At 35.7% G+C, this 15,289-nt stretch overlaps 3 protein-coding genes across 3 annotated transcripts; 2 read left to right on the top strand and 1 right to left on the bottom strand. All coding sequences in view use genetic code 12, as the record gives it.

The window, feature by feature from the left end:
• Positions 1–94: 94 nt before the first annotated feature.
• Positions 95–555, top strand: RPA12 (DNA-directed RNA polymerase I core subunit; the record flags this gene model as incomplete). The annotated part of the gene is made up of 1 exon (XM_007374483.1): positions 95–555. The coding sequence occupies one exon, from the start codon at positions 150–152 to the stop codon at positions 519–521; it is 372 nt and encodes a 123-aa protein (XP_007374545.1).
• A 22-nt stretch (positions 556–577) lies between these two features.
• On the bottom strand, positions 578–1,565 carry SPAPADRAFT_150589 (deoxyhypusine monooxygenase; the record flags this gene model as incomplete). Its single annotated transcript, XM_007374484.1, has 1 exon — positions 578–1,565. One exon carries the CDS (start codon positions 1,532–1,534, stop codon positions 578–580), a length of 957 nt encoding a protein of 318 aa, XP_007374546.1.
• An 8,359-nt stretch (positions 1,566–9,924) lies between these two features.
• Positions 9,925–14,175, top strand: SPAPADRAFT_49958 (uncharacterized protein; the record flags this gene model as incomplete). The annotated part of the gene is made up of 1 exon (XM_007374485.1): positions 9,925–14,175. The coding sequence occupies one exon, from the start codon at positions 9,925–9,927 to the stop codon at positions 14,173–14,175; it is 4,251 nt and encodes a 1,416-aa protein (XP_007374547.1).
• Between the last annotated feature and the right edge of the window lie 1,114 nt (positions 14,176–15,289).

The following is a 15,289-nucleotide window of genomic DNA, read 5'->3' on the forward strand; positions in this document are numbered from 1 at the left end:
AAAGTCCTCGCAGTTCTCGGGCTAACCTGCAATACTGTCTTCATCTCATTGAAAAAAAAAAAGATTAATCTATCCAAGAACTATCATCCATCTTATCATATACTCACCACCATATCTTCTCACACACCTCATATATATATATATAAACCATGTCCGTCGTTGGATCATTGATATTCTGCACATATTGTGGTAATTTATTAGACTCCCACAGCTCAAGCTCTCACATACAATGTCATGTTTGCCATGAATCATACCCAAAATCAAAATTTGCAAATTTAAAGGTCATAACAACTTCAAGTGAAGATGCATTCCCATCCACATTAAAACTGGCAAGATCAGTAGTGAAAACCTCGTTGAAGAAGGACGAATTAGACGAAGGTGCCACCATTAAAGAAAAATGTCCAAAATGTGGTAACGAAGAAATGTCATATCACACCTTACAACTAAGATCAGCCGATGAAGGTGCTACCGTGTTTTACACTTGTACTTCTTGTGGGTATAGATTTAGAACTAACAATTAGTGTTCATATAGAATTAATAAAACATATATAAGTATATATATATATATATATAAAGCTTAGTTGACAGTGGCATACTCCAATTCATTAGAGTTTTCATATTCATACATATCTAATGCAACAATGGCAGAATCTCTAACAACATCTTCTTTATCTTCAAGAAATGATTGCAATACAGGCAAACATTCATCAGTGGCAATACTACCTAAAGCTTCAGCAGCTTCATGTCTGACCATTCCTGCTTGACTTTCATCCTTCAATACTTTAATCAATGAAGGAACAGTAACTGGATTACATAATTGTCCGAAAACATAAGCAATTTCATGCTTGAATAAAGCACTTGGATCATCAAATCCCGAGGCTAATGCTAAACAAGCTTCATCAGTACCCAAATCACGTAGTCTGAACATGGCTCTATATCTTTCAAACAATGGCTTGTCTTGGTCGTTCAAGATTTGTTGCAACTTCTCAATCTTGGAAGAAGATTGGTCAGTGGCTAAAGGTGGTGCTGGATCGATAGAAGTGTATAATGACTTTTCCAACTTTTCGGTCTTTGCACTTTCGGAGTTTTCCCAGTTAATTCTTTCAATAGCCAACTCACAGGTTTGTCTGATTTCCAAAGCAGGGTCTTCAACGAAGTACTTCTTTAATAATGGTAATGACTCAGAATCCCCAAGGGCACCCAAGGCTTCAGCAGCTTCGTGTCTAACCATAACCTGTTGGTTATCGTCAATTAAAACATCTCGCAAGTAAGGAGCAGCAGTTAAATTTTTAGTTTGACCCAAAACATAGGCAACTTCATGTTTCAACAACTCAGAGCTGTCCTTGAAACACTCAGAAATATATTCAACTGCCTTCCTCGCCTGTTCTGGCTGCTCGGTTTGATCAGCACCTATAGACTTCAAATTAAATAAGGCTCTGAATCGGTTGGCCAACTTGACATCTCCTGATTTGTTCACGAGAATATCTCTTAATTGCTCTAAATTAGCAGTATCTATATTGATGTCAGCAGTCATTTCTATACAATCTAGGAACTCTATCTGTTGTAAAAGGGGAAAAGTTAACGAAACAGCTGATGAAAGAGAAAATTTTGTAACCTCTTTTTTTTTTTTTCTAATCAGATCATCGGCGCCGTTTGTTCTAGAACAAAAGGCTTGAAGATGGTAGCGCACAAACATATGATTTCGCTAGTGTTGATATTCTTTGTTGACAGTTTTACTAGATCAAGTTAACCAATGTGGTAGTGCAACCAGTCAGCTGATGGTGTGTGAATTTCATATAAGACAACTATTCCGGCTGTAGTTGTTGTTTTGAACAGGGTGTTTCCACGTGATGTTGCTACGATTCATCGTTTAAAGCCGAACACGGGCTGGAGTTTCCCACACTAAAAGGCAATGTCATTTCAACGAAGGGAAAGTTTGCTCCTATGAATAATGTATTCCAGTATCACATCTAAAAATCAGCTCAAACACGTCGGAACTCTAAAGTGAAGACTTCTCCTCTTTTGTTACATTAATTCAACGTACTTTTATTTAAGCTGGATCTAGATTATCGCAAATTCTCTTACATGAGTTCTCTCTGAGAAGAAGCTTTTCAACATACATACAGAGTTGACCTAGTGAATACACGAGCAGATCAAAAATCTGCCAGCCTGATCGAACAATGGTTTATCCGTCGGAATTCCCAGCGGGAACTTCTTTTAAGAAATGCCACAAGCACTCATCATCCTTCTTTCTAATCAACATTTTGACCTAGATCAAATGAAAAAAAAAATACATCTTTTTGTACCATGCAAGGGAAAAAAGCTTGTGGAGTGTGGGCCAAGAAATTTGACAATCAATTACATAAAGTACAACGCAGATGTGTTTCTGTGTCATCCACAACAGGCAAATTTAAGCTCCTTTATGTATTAGTAATGCAATAGTGATGCGCGCATGTGTATAATGCAAGTTGATGCAAAATGGTGCAAAGTGCGGTAGAGTCGTATCTCGCATTTTTTTTTCTTTTTTTTCAAAACGATCTCTTTCCCCTACGCCTCTAATGCTAGATTTCCTTACTGTTGTTTATGGTCTCAACACTAGCCTGTCTCTGCCGAGGTATTCGATAAACCTGTATTGTACCCATTTGAGATAAGTTTTGATGAAACTATAACTTATGTTGACTTCATATATCTATTATCTAAATAGTAGTATGAGAACCACCACAACCAGATCTTATAAATAGATCTTGCCGTCTACATTACTAACTTCAGAAAGCTTACGATTGAATTCAATCAAATAACTATTTCATACTTCATCAGTTGCATTGTGGTTGTAGTTTTGAATTTCCCAATATCATTATCAACATAAAACTTCGAATCAAAGCTGTTTTCTTATAGCTGATATATAACTAAGACATAATAAAAACACACAGCTTTGGTTGATAAGAAATGTTTCATTATTTCTTTTTTGAAGATACATCAGGCAAAAATTTTTATATATTAAAGAGATGTAAATTTAAGCAGATTCCTGTATTTGTTTCTGATCGTCTAGCTAACAAATATCAAAGTATGGGTTTGTTATTGTTTAACCTAATCCTTGAAGATCTTACAATTTATTATTTATATGCTCTAATATGCCCCAGTTTAAATTAGAATCAATATTTATCGTATCATGTTCTCATTAAATTTCCACGGATTTAACTCTATGGCACACACATTATATTTTTTATGATTTACACTCCTCATGGAACCCGCATATGTGTAATATATTCCACACTCCAACAGTTGTCGCAAAATATTTTTCTTTTCCATTGTATTTTATCGTCTCTTTTAATTGTGAGAATATTGGGGTCATGCATTAAAAAAAAATATGTGTAATATTATTGAGTTTAGATATTACAGCAGTTATAGCCGTTGATATCAGGCTTCAACTTTGTTAGTCCCACCTTGTTAAAAAAAACCATGATAATTAACTTTAAGTTTTAGACCATCATCTGAGGATGAAATTTATCCATTTCTACTGGATATAAGATAATGTATTTGCAGCCATTAGTAAGATTAGTTTTATCTTATTCCTCAAAGATACAAACTTTAATAAACTCATGTTTGCTCCGAGTCTAGCATGCAAGGGCGGTTTTCAAAGTTTTTCTTTTGACACCAAACACTTGAAACTCACAATTAATATGATATATTTTTTATTCATTCTTTTCAATAAGTTTTCTTGTAAAGAATTTTTTGTGCATGCCAAGAAATTGCAATAAAAAATATTATTTATTCTTAGCAGGGAACTCGATTTACATTCTATTTTGAACATACTTCTGGGCAAATGCTCCCCTTGTATTATCATCGTGGTGTTGCGCTTCCAAAATACTTTTAAATGATGATGGGAAAACTTGCACAAGGAAAGAACTAACGGGACTACACCCCTTATTTTAAAAAAGGAATAGTTGTCAACTATAAATGACTTCAATATGGGGCAATATATACATAATTAGGAAACTTAAGCCTCCATGATTTTTGGGATATTACTCTCCAAATCTCCAAACACTGGGGTTTCTTTTTTTGTTTTTGGAACTGGTACGAAAATAATATTTGTATTTTGAAAAAATGGTGCAGATTCGTGCATACAAAAACTTTCTCTTGATCTCAAGCATCATCCCAAACAGGATCTTCAATAGAAACAAAAAACAAATTTAAGCTTTCTACCCTAGCCACATTATAATTACGAAACCAAGAATAGGTTTGGCTGAGTTCTTGCACAATCCAAGCCAGTTTTATAGGTTACATTCACTAGGGTCCTATTTTTTTTAACAGATAGCCAAAGACATTTACCTTGAATATATTTGCCGCCTTGCAGCCTTATCCCAGTAAAAAATATAATGACCATTAAATAATAAACAGGAGATATGCCGGCGGCATTCTATGATGCGCTCCTGCCCAATGTCCGCTTCAAAATATTTGCGAGTATACCTGACAAGCATGCATTCCACGTTCAATTCCTATAAACATAAATACCTCCATTGATTCTCTCTTTTTTTTTATGGATAAGTTCCAACTTGCTATGCAATTTTATTATTTGCAACTAAAATTATTGACCATTTTACAATGCAACAAATATTGTTTGTTTTCTACTTATTATTAGCGATTCTAGCGGAGTCAGATACCGATTCCTTTAATTCAGATCTAGCTGCTGATCCTACAACTATTGAGTTATTTCCTACATACAGTTATGAAACTGAAGATTGTCTTATGCAGTTTACTAGTATGTGTGATCCTTTGGATGGAGTTCCAATGAATGCCAATTTACCTAGTATTGAATTTGAAAAGTTTGAATATGTCTCTATTAGACCAGTTGTTGGTAGTGACGAGATATATGAAGTAACACTTGAGATTAAAGTGAACACTTCTATCGATCCCTCAAACTTATTTCAAATCTGGATCACACACCATAAAGTACCTGATCCTTATGCGAGTGATCCAGCTTGGATTTACGCTATCATGGATGGAATACTGTTTGATTCCCCTTACCATTTCTTTGTCAAGTGGGCTATGACAGTACAATTAGATGGTGATCAAGTATGTACAACACCATTTTCTATATTCTTCCGGTGGATGACTCCCAGTACTATGGCTGAAGTGCAATATTCTCATTATTGTGTTCCGGAAGGTAATGCGAATTATTATTATCCTCTCCAATGTTGGGATCCTGTGTGTCCAGAGGAGACTACTTCCGAACCTGGAACAACCACTGAAGCTGAAGAAACAACAGAGCAAACCACCACAGAACAAGTATCCACTTATACTATATCAAACACGGATTTCCCAGAGCCAGTGAATTGTCCAGATCTGTTGATTAGTCAAATTGTACCAGATAACTGTTTGGAAAATGGCAATGAACTCAGTTCTCCAGATGTGGAAATCTTTCGATTTGTATCTGTCAAGTGGTTAGAAAATGATGTATACGAAGCAATTATTGAGTTCAAGCTCAACAGTGAAATAATCCCAGAAAGGCACGAGTACAATGTATACTTTGTCCAATTAATGAGTGACGGTACCGAAACTCAAACGCAAATCGTATTTTCTGGTGGATCGCATTATCACTTCTACATATCATGGGCACTGTCAGTACAAACTCTGGACCTGCTTACATGTATTGGACAGTTTTACATAATGTATCAAGCGTCAGATGGCCTGACGTGGATGTATGGAAATGATTGTGATTCAGAATGGATATATTTACCAAATGTATGTTGGTCGGAAGAATGTAATATTGCATCTGAACAAACTAGTGCAACCGAAACAGAAACAGTTTCGGAAACAGATGATGAGCCTGAGACTGTTAATTATCCAAGAACAGATTTACCAGAACCAATAGATTGTCCAAGCCTGTGGAACGGAGATAGCGTATGTACTGCTACTTTAGACAGAACTGATAGTGGAGTACCACCGGTGGAAATATTCCGATTCGAATCTATTAAATGGATTCAAGACAATTCGTACGAGGTAGTTATCGAATTCAAACTTGACAGTTCTGTTATTCCAGAAAGTGCAGTAGATGTAATCAATATTCCAGAAATTAATACACCAGATAACTATCTCACGTATATTATGGTTTACTCCCGAGGATTACCAGTATATCCTCTTAGCGAAGGGTCTCTCTACCATTTCTACTTGTCGTTTGTAATGGAAGCACAAAGTATCGATGATATTACGTGCACCACACCCCTTGTGATCATATATTCTTGGAACAACGGAGAGTCTGCTACATATGTTCATGGATGTACACCAGAAGACTACCGGGAAGGTGATTCAGATTTACCACTACAATGTTGGCAGGAAGAATGTATTAGACCACTTGATGAAACTAACACTGATACTCAAATAGAAACATCTCTGATTCCAGAATCAGAAGAAACAACAATAGGAGAAACAACAATAGGAGAAACAACAACAGAAGAAGAACCAATATCGGAAACTATATCTGTAACCATATCAGAATCAGTAGAACCCACTTCAACAGCTGAAGAGACAACCGATATTGTTTCTTCCAGACCAGATCCAATTGATACTACAGAATCAGAGAATGAAACCATCAATGACAACACAGAAACAAGTGATTCAGAGGAAACTTCAGAACCAAATATATCAACAAATGTTGCAGAGGATACAACAAATTCAGTTGAAGAAACCACATACCCAGGCGGAGAAACTACAGAAGTTAAAGAACCTACAACATATAATACTCCAGATCCATCTGAAGCTAACACCACTACAGATTCGCTAGAAACCAATACAGATTCAGTAGATAAATCATCTGATGTAGTGTCAACTACCAAATCCGATTATGAAACCACTGATCACAGTGAAATACCAACAGATCCTACCAATGAGACAGAGTCAGATGTATCAAACAGCACCGAAGCCAGTCAAGATACTATGGAGCCAACTGAAGCAAGTACTCAGCCAACAGAAGGTAGTACTGATTCATCTAGTATAAATTCTGATCAAGAAAGTACTGTTGAAATTTTCTCTAGCGAATCAGAAGTGAACTCTACTTATGAAACAGTAGAAACTATTGATTCAGAGACTACAGATATTTATGATACCAAAGAAAAGACTGAGATAGTAACAGAAGGTCCAGTGGAGTCATATACGGATAGAACTAAATCTGATATCAAAGATCCAACTCTTCTGGAAATTACATGGACCAATGAAACAGGTATGAATGAACCAACTGAAACATATATAGAAGATTCTACCACCAAAAGTAAACAACCTATAATTCCCGTTACTGAAACTGAGACCCAAAATGTTTTCAGCTCAAGAACTGATTCTTCTGCAACAGAAAGTTCCACTAGATCTACTTCCCACGCGACTTTGAACCCTGAATCAGTAACCGAAAGTTTGTCAGAGGCAATTAATACTCCTACCGTTGATTCTACCAATATCAATACTTTCTCGACATTGATATCATTACTGGCAACTACATCTAACCCAAATATCAATAGTCCATCCACTAAAACCACAAAGACCACAAATGAGTCAGGTAGTGTTGCAACTGGTGTACTCAATCCACCAGTTACAGTAACCACTATGTCAAGATCTGGCACCATATATGATACAACAAGTACTCAATCAACTTATCCATCAGCCATAGTTAGTACAGTCATACATCCCGAATCTACCTTTGTAACAACTATTTTGGGTGCTAAGAGTGAAATAGCAAACAGTCAAAACACTAATACTGGTGTATATTATCCTCTGGACCCAGAAAACCGAGTCTCCAACATCGACACCACAGGCCCCACGGCTCAACTTGATCCTGAAGAATACCCACAAGTTGGTACTAAAACTCAGCCAGGATACATAGAATCTTTCCCAGTTGGAGGAATAGCCAATTCTGTATTGAAAGTACCATCTTCTAATGGCAACCCTAACACCGAAACCAAGACCGAAAGTTTTACACTTAATCCAGCTATTACCTCCGGAACCCCAAATAGTCCTCCTTTATATCAAGATCCTAACGTGAAAACACATACTACACCTACAACTATAGGATCGGAAAGAGGTTCATCTGTAACGTCAAGTGCAATTGGACATTCCTCTACTGCAGCAGATGATATTCCAGAAGTTGTAAATTTACCTGCCGAATCTGGTTCTGGAAGTTCGGAAGGATCCCTGGGAACAAACTCCCATCTGATTGGAGAATTTGAAGGCTCATCCTCTAACTCTAAATCAAATATATTTATTATTTGCTTATGTTTGTTTTCCATTATGATATTTGTCTAGTTTAAATTTGTACATGTATAGATATAAAAGTTATCTAAGAAAACTGGTAGTAATTTATATATTTAACATTTGATTAGGGTAGCAATTTAGTAAAAATAACAAGAATATATATAATATTCAACAAGTCGACAAGATTGTTTATTAATTTAGAGTAGAATTATCACTGCATTGAAAGATTGTGATTCCTATTAAAATTGCTGAGTAATTTAAAAGTTCAACCTTTAATCCAAGAACATTCATTAGCTATCAAAACTTCCATAGTTTCATGCTTAATTAAGAAACCTAATACAATCAACCCTAGAAAGTAATATTAAATTTTATCACTTGCAAGCAATAGTAAATCTCTTCTTGTCTGAATATTAAGATAGAAATAACATGCAAATAAAGTAACAGCTTCTAATAACATGTTGAAAGTTGGTGTCTTCCTTGGAATAGGTAGATAAACTAACACCTGCATATTATTACAATTTACTTACAGGTGTTCATGTAAGACTACGTCCGAAAACTTTGTATTCATCTCTGAAATTAGCAAGAAATCCAGCTTAGGAAATTATTTCTAAGTATGCACATTCATTTGAGAGAGATTAATGACAGGCAAAGACTACTAATAATGTGAGAAAAACATTCAGAATTGTAGAATAGGAGATGCTAGTGTTTGACTCCTAAATACGAACTACCAAATGATTGAGCATTCCTCTTCCCAACCAGTCATGTTTTCTATTTTCAATAAGGAGACTGAGATAGTGAAAGCAATTGTAATAATGAAGAAAGGTATGAGCTCATTTCCACTACGACATTTACAAATTAATAATGTGAATGGTCATGTTCAAGAATTTCTTTTTTTTTTTGAGGGGGGTTCTAAATTAGGTCACTCGATCTTACAAAAAAAAAAAATTCAAATCAATCATCTACATAAAATATGACTAGTTATTCCCCACCTAGTATCTACAATATGATCCATAAACTAGTAATTATTTGTTTTAGTTCCAACCAGAACAAATATTATAGCGTGTAGTTCTTAACTAGATATTCTACTTCATTTTATATTGAAAACCTTCTGGAAATTAAACAGTCTGTTCAAGAAACACAACGCATCTTTCCAACTAAAAACGGTTTGGAAAAATCTAAAATCTAGTTAATTGCGCCTTTCCAATTCATCTATTAAAAAATAAAAGAATGTTCTTTTGCATAAATTAGTTAGCTTCTATTTCTACGGCGCATACCGAAATTAGTGGGAAAAAAAAATATTATTTTAAGAAAAAAAAATTATTTGACAGAATGATCAGGATTTGACTTACGTCAGCCGGCAAGGCGGTTGATGGCATACTTCCAATCCTGAATACATACGATTTATTATTTTTTTAATATTTTGATAGAATCATACGTACCTATTATTTTTCTTTGGCTGGGCAATGGTCATCCCAAATTTCTATGTAATATGTCTCGAAAAAAATGGCTTAACTAATATCAACTGATATTTTTGGGGAAGCTACCCTCTTACATTTCTACCGAATTGCTGAAAATCTCCTCCTGTTGAGAGTATATATATATTAACGTGTTCCCATTTCTGAACTCCAAATGTACTAAACAGCATCTTAATATTTTTTTTTGCAGCAACCATTACATTACAAATTCCCAATGTTGCAATTTACTTTTATCTTTTATTTACTTGGTTATATGTTTTTAAGAGCAAGTGCAGAGAATTGCTTTAGAGATGACCAGTTTACACCAAAATGTTATATTGAACAAGGTGGTAATGCCATGAAAAACAACTATCCTATTTTAAAAGAGTTTAAAATCCTCGATTCGGTACAATTATCAGAGTATAACTATCTTCTTCATTTTTCTTTTAAAATTGACGAAGTTATAGCTTTTAAGTTCATGCCCAAGGTGGAATCAATACAAATAGTGGATCTCTATGATCCACAACGGACTGAGATTTTGTATGATCTCGACAAGGGGATTAACCAGATCGAAGGTGAATTTTATCGCTTTTCAGTAAATTGGATTATCGATGCTGATGTCTTTAATAATGAAAAGGTCTGTACCACACCTTTTAAAGTGGTCTACACTGGGGCTAGTCAAGTTTCTATGAATAAAAGAGGACCACCAGTAATATTTGAATACTATCATGCTTGTCCAGAAAGTAACTTCCCCAGCGACACCCCTCAATTATGTTGGATTCAAATCTGTAAAGAAGAGGAACTTCCAGATCCACCACCAATTATGAAACCACAAGAACCAGAAGATGATACTACAATTTCTACAAACGAGGTAAATTTCTCTTCAGAAGAAGCTGTGTCCACCACTGTCCTGATTGAATCTAGTCCTATCATTACAATTCCTTCCACAATCGAAACTAGTTTTAGTAACTGGGCCCATCCTACTTACACAAGTTGCGCCAATCAAATCCTTGAAGATAAGTGCGATGTTACATTTGGTCAACATTCCAAAAGCCAGAATTTCCCCCAATTAAAAACATTTGAGTTTGTCGAAATTGAAAGGGTTCAAGACTGGTTTTATCAAGTAATAATAGAGTTTGAAATTTCTCCTATATCCAATGCTAAATTACAGTATGTAAGATTTCATGTTGCAGATGGAGGATCAGTTTTCAATTATCTTTCTACTGGTGTGCTTTATGACTATAACCGTAACATAAACCTTCTCGGATTCTCACCTTATCACTTTTTTATTCGCTGGCAAATGATGGCAAATATAGAAGGAGATCTAGTCTGTGCACCCCCATTAAAGGTTGAATATATGTACATCTTAGACCAAGATGAACAAAATGGATTATCCTCTTCGGATCTTGAAGTTGTGGCTGACTATGTATACGATTGTAAAAATGGAGATGTTCCTCTTCAATGTTGGGATCTCCAATGCTCGAAATCAGAAGCACCAATCGAAGAAATAGTTACTTCTTTACAAGAAAACTCGGAATTAACGGAGGAGGAGGAATCTACTACGTCTTTAGAAATGGAAGAAACATCTGATATCCTTGAAGGTACAAGTGAATCGACACACGAAGAATTTGATTTGACTGTGGAAACAATCACAGATACCACTGAAACAATCACAGACACCACTGAAACCACCTCACTAAGCGAACAACCATCAGTAACTATTCTACCAACCCTTTTCTTACCAGGGGATTTCCCACCCCCACAGGAAGATGTACCAGAAGAAGTTTTTGACGATGTTCAATGTAAAATATCATTTGGAGAATTCTCAGAAAACCATAATTTCCCAAATTTAGAAATATTTGAATTCCGCTCTATTAAAAAGATATCAGAAGATTACTATGAAGTGGAAGTTGAATTTAAGATTGACAATTCTCAATTGCCAACCGATAATATAGATTCTATTCAATTCACTGGTCTTCAAACTGCTAACAATTATCTTGGTGATACTATATTGCTTTACAGTCGTGAATTAAATGGAAAACTAGACAATTCACCTCACCACTTTTTGGTACATTGGGTTATGGAAGCTGGCAGTTACGATGAAGATTATGTTTGTACTACACCTTTCCAGGTTGAATATAAATGGACTGTTGATGATACCCAACAACGAGCTATTTCACCACAATCTCAAAACTCCTTACCTCCAACAAAGAGAGATGAACAAGAGACAGCTATTTATATTCATGATTGTCCTCAAGATGGAAATGCTGATTTGGGTCTTATCTGTTGGCGAATCATTGAAGAAGACAACACCATTCTGGAGTTATCCTCGATGACCGATTCAGAGAATGAAGAATCAACCTCCCTCAGTGTATCGTTTGAAGAAGAAGAAGAAGAATATACCACAGCTTCAGTACCTCTCCAAATTATAATACTGAATGCTCCATTTGACGATGAAGATTTGACATCAACGTCAGTTGAAGATACTATAACAGCACCAACTCCAGCTGAAACAATCGACCCTATTGAAGAAGAAGAAATTACAAATGTGGAATCTCATAAGGAGCAATCCACTGATGTTCTGTATTCGCAAGAGACAAACACCTCTTATCCTGAAACAATTGTTTCGTCTTTAGAGGAGAATACCTTTTCTACTCTTGAGAGTTCAGAAGTTACATCTAATGATGCTAGCATACCCCATGAAGAAGTTACAACTTTAATTTCAGATGATATTTCTAGTGAATACATTGAAACTCCAATAATTGCAACAACAAATTTGGTCACAGATTCAGCCCCAGAAGACATTATCTTGTCTAGTGAAGAACTGTTCTCGCAACATTCACAGATTTTCACTTCTTCTGATGAAATGATTTCAGGTGAAATGGAATCGACTACCGACTCTACTATTTATTCAGCAACACCATCTACAATAGATCAAACCGCGATTTCCCTGGAAGAAACTCTTTGGATTGAAACTGAAACTATTGCCAATACTCAAGTTACTACTACTGAAACATTTAGTGAAAGCCATTCGCACGTAGTTTCGGATTCTCCACCATTAGCAACAACTTTGACTGAAATCATTACTACCACAAGTATTGATCCTTCTAATCCAAACTTCACAGCCATTTTGACATTGACATTGACTACTACGTATATTGATCCACCTCCAGTTTTAATTACTACTACAGTTTCAGAATCTGATAGCACATATGTTACAACCATTACTGAACCATTTAACCCACCAGTCATAGCTACCACTACAGTCTCGAGACCAGATACTACCTATGTTACTACTATTACTGAACCATATAACCCATCAGTTGTAGTTACTACAATTACCAGACCTGACACTACCTATGTCACAACAGTTATGGAACCATACAATCCTCCACCAGTTGTTGTTACAGTTAGTAATCCCGATACCGCGTATGTTGGCACTGTAACAAATCTGTACGTCCCATCAGGTGTTGTTACTACAATTGTATACCCTGACACTACTTTAGTAACTACTGTCATGGGACCATATGTTCCTCCACCATTTGTTACTACAGTTACTGGTGTTAACACTGTCTATGTTACTACAGTTACTTATCCTACAGTTTACCCACCAGCACCCACTAGTCCACAACCAGGAGGAACTACTCCAGGAAATGTTACACCAGATCAAGAAGAAGAACTTCAAGTTCCACCTTCAGGAGGTAATCCAAATGATCCAGCAAACCCTAACTATCCAGGTAGCAATCCAAATGATTCATCCAACTCTAATGTTCCAGCCAACCCTAACTACCCAGGTGTTGTTCCAGAACAAGAAGAAGAACTCCAAGTTCAATACCCAGGTGGCAATCCAAATTCCCCAGTCAATCCAAATGATCCAGTTAATCCTAATGCTCCTGTGGATCCTAATTATCCAGGTGTTACTCCAGAACAAGAAGAAGAGCTTCAAGTTCAATACCCAGGTGGAGGTTCCAATACTCCAGCTAACCCTGATGGTCCAGCCGGTAGTCCAAACACCCCAGCTAATCCAAATGATCCATCTGATAATAGTAACACTCAACCTGGTATCAATCCATATCAAGAAGAAGAACTCCAAGTTCCATCTACTGGTGGTAATCCAAATAGTCCTGCTGGTAATCCAAACAGTTCTTCCGGTAATTCCAACGACCCTTCCTTGGAACAACAAGAAGAACTCCTCCAAGATCCTAACGTGTTCACATACACTAGTGCTGTTCCAACCACATTTGTATCTGATGGACAAACCTATCAAACCGTGGTACCTGTCGTTTACACTACTGCTGTTCCTGATGGTGGTGTTCCTGAAGTTATGGTTTCACCTAACGATAACCCATCACCAAGTGGTTTCAATAATAATCTTGAACCAGATCTTGAAGAATTACTTGAAGACTATGAAGGTTCTGCCTCGGGTATTAACTCGAATGTCTTTATGTTATGTTTATGTTTGATTTTTACTATAATGTTTCTCTAGTTATTGTTATGTTTGAATATGTATATCATTAGTATTTATATTTATGTATAATAAAAGTTATATCTATAGCAACTGCATAAAAAGAACCCTACGCAGAGCTCTAATCACATACCAATGATTCATTCAGCAGAATCGTTGATTATAAAAAATAAAGAACCAATTTAGGAATATTGAAGACAAATGAAATTTCTCACAAACTTAATGTGAACATGGGCTTGGTTCGAATCCTGTAATCAGCCTTTATGTTATAAATTTACATCATCTACAGTTTTCTATGTCTGGAGCACCTCCCAACAATATAAAGGACCAAATATGTATACGACACACATTTCAAAACGGTAATAAAAGTCTAATTTTCAGGTATTCTTAACAAGTCTCGTAAGTAAAATTTGTAAAATTTAATTTCCATGAGGTGCAAAAATATATACGATCAATGTTGTTAACTAGAAAATCACCATCCTTCAAGTGAGAGAAAGAGCACGAAAGAAGCAGAAACGCTTTGTTTTCCACCTGCCTTTGTCCTGTATAGTGATCCATTGCAAGAAAACTGAAATTAATTGCAGCCATAGACCATAAGTTACAAGACACCTCCATAAAACAGGATTTTGGAATAGGAGGGATTTAAAAATGTAATAATAGATAACTCTTTTATTTACGAATAAATTTAGCACAAAAAAGATCTTATTTCAAGAGAATGAGGATATGCATCTAATTCTATTAGCTGAAACAAAAATTAAATTTTTTTTTACCAGAAGCTATAGGTAACAGATAATAATATGTTTGATTGAACTAAACAATTATGATCGAAAGGTGGTTTCTCCGATAGTTCCGCGTTTTGATATTTACCAAAACAAAGATAAAAGTGAGCCATGGTTGATGCAATGTTGGTTTCTCCGATAGTTCCGCGTTTTGATATTTACCAAAACAAAGATAAAAGTGAGCCATGGTTGATGCAATGTTGGTTTCTCGAAGAATTTGTTTTGCGTGATTCGCTATCCAGAAAATTATTTCTTGTATTGAAAGTCTGCACTGGATCTTTTTCAAAGATCTAGATGGAACTATTACATATAAAGAATGATCAAATTTTATTTCGATTGTTCATAACTTAAAATGA

This window comes from Spathaspora passalidarum (genome assembly GCF_000223485.1).
Source record: "Spathaspora passalidarum NRRL Y-27907 unplaced genomic scaffold SPAPAscaffold_3, whole genome shotgun sequence".
Classification (NCBI taxonomy): domain Eukaryota; kingdom Fungi; phylum Ascomycota; class Pichiomycetes; order Serinales; family Debaryomycetaceae; genus Spathaspora; species Spathaspora passalidarum.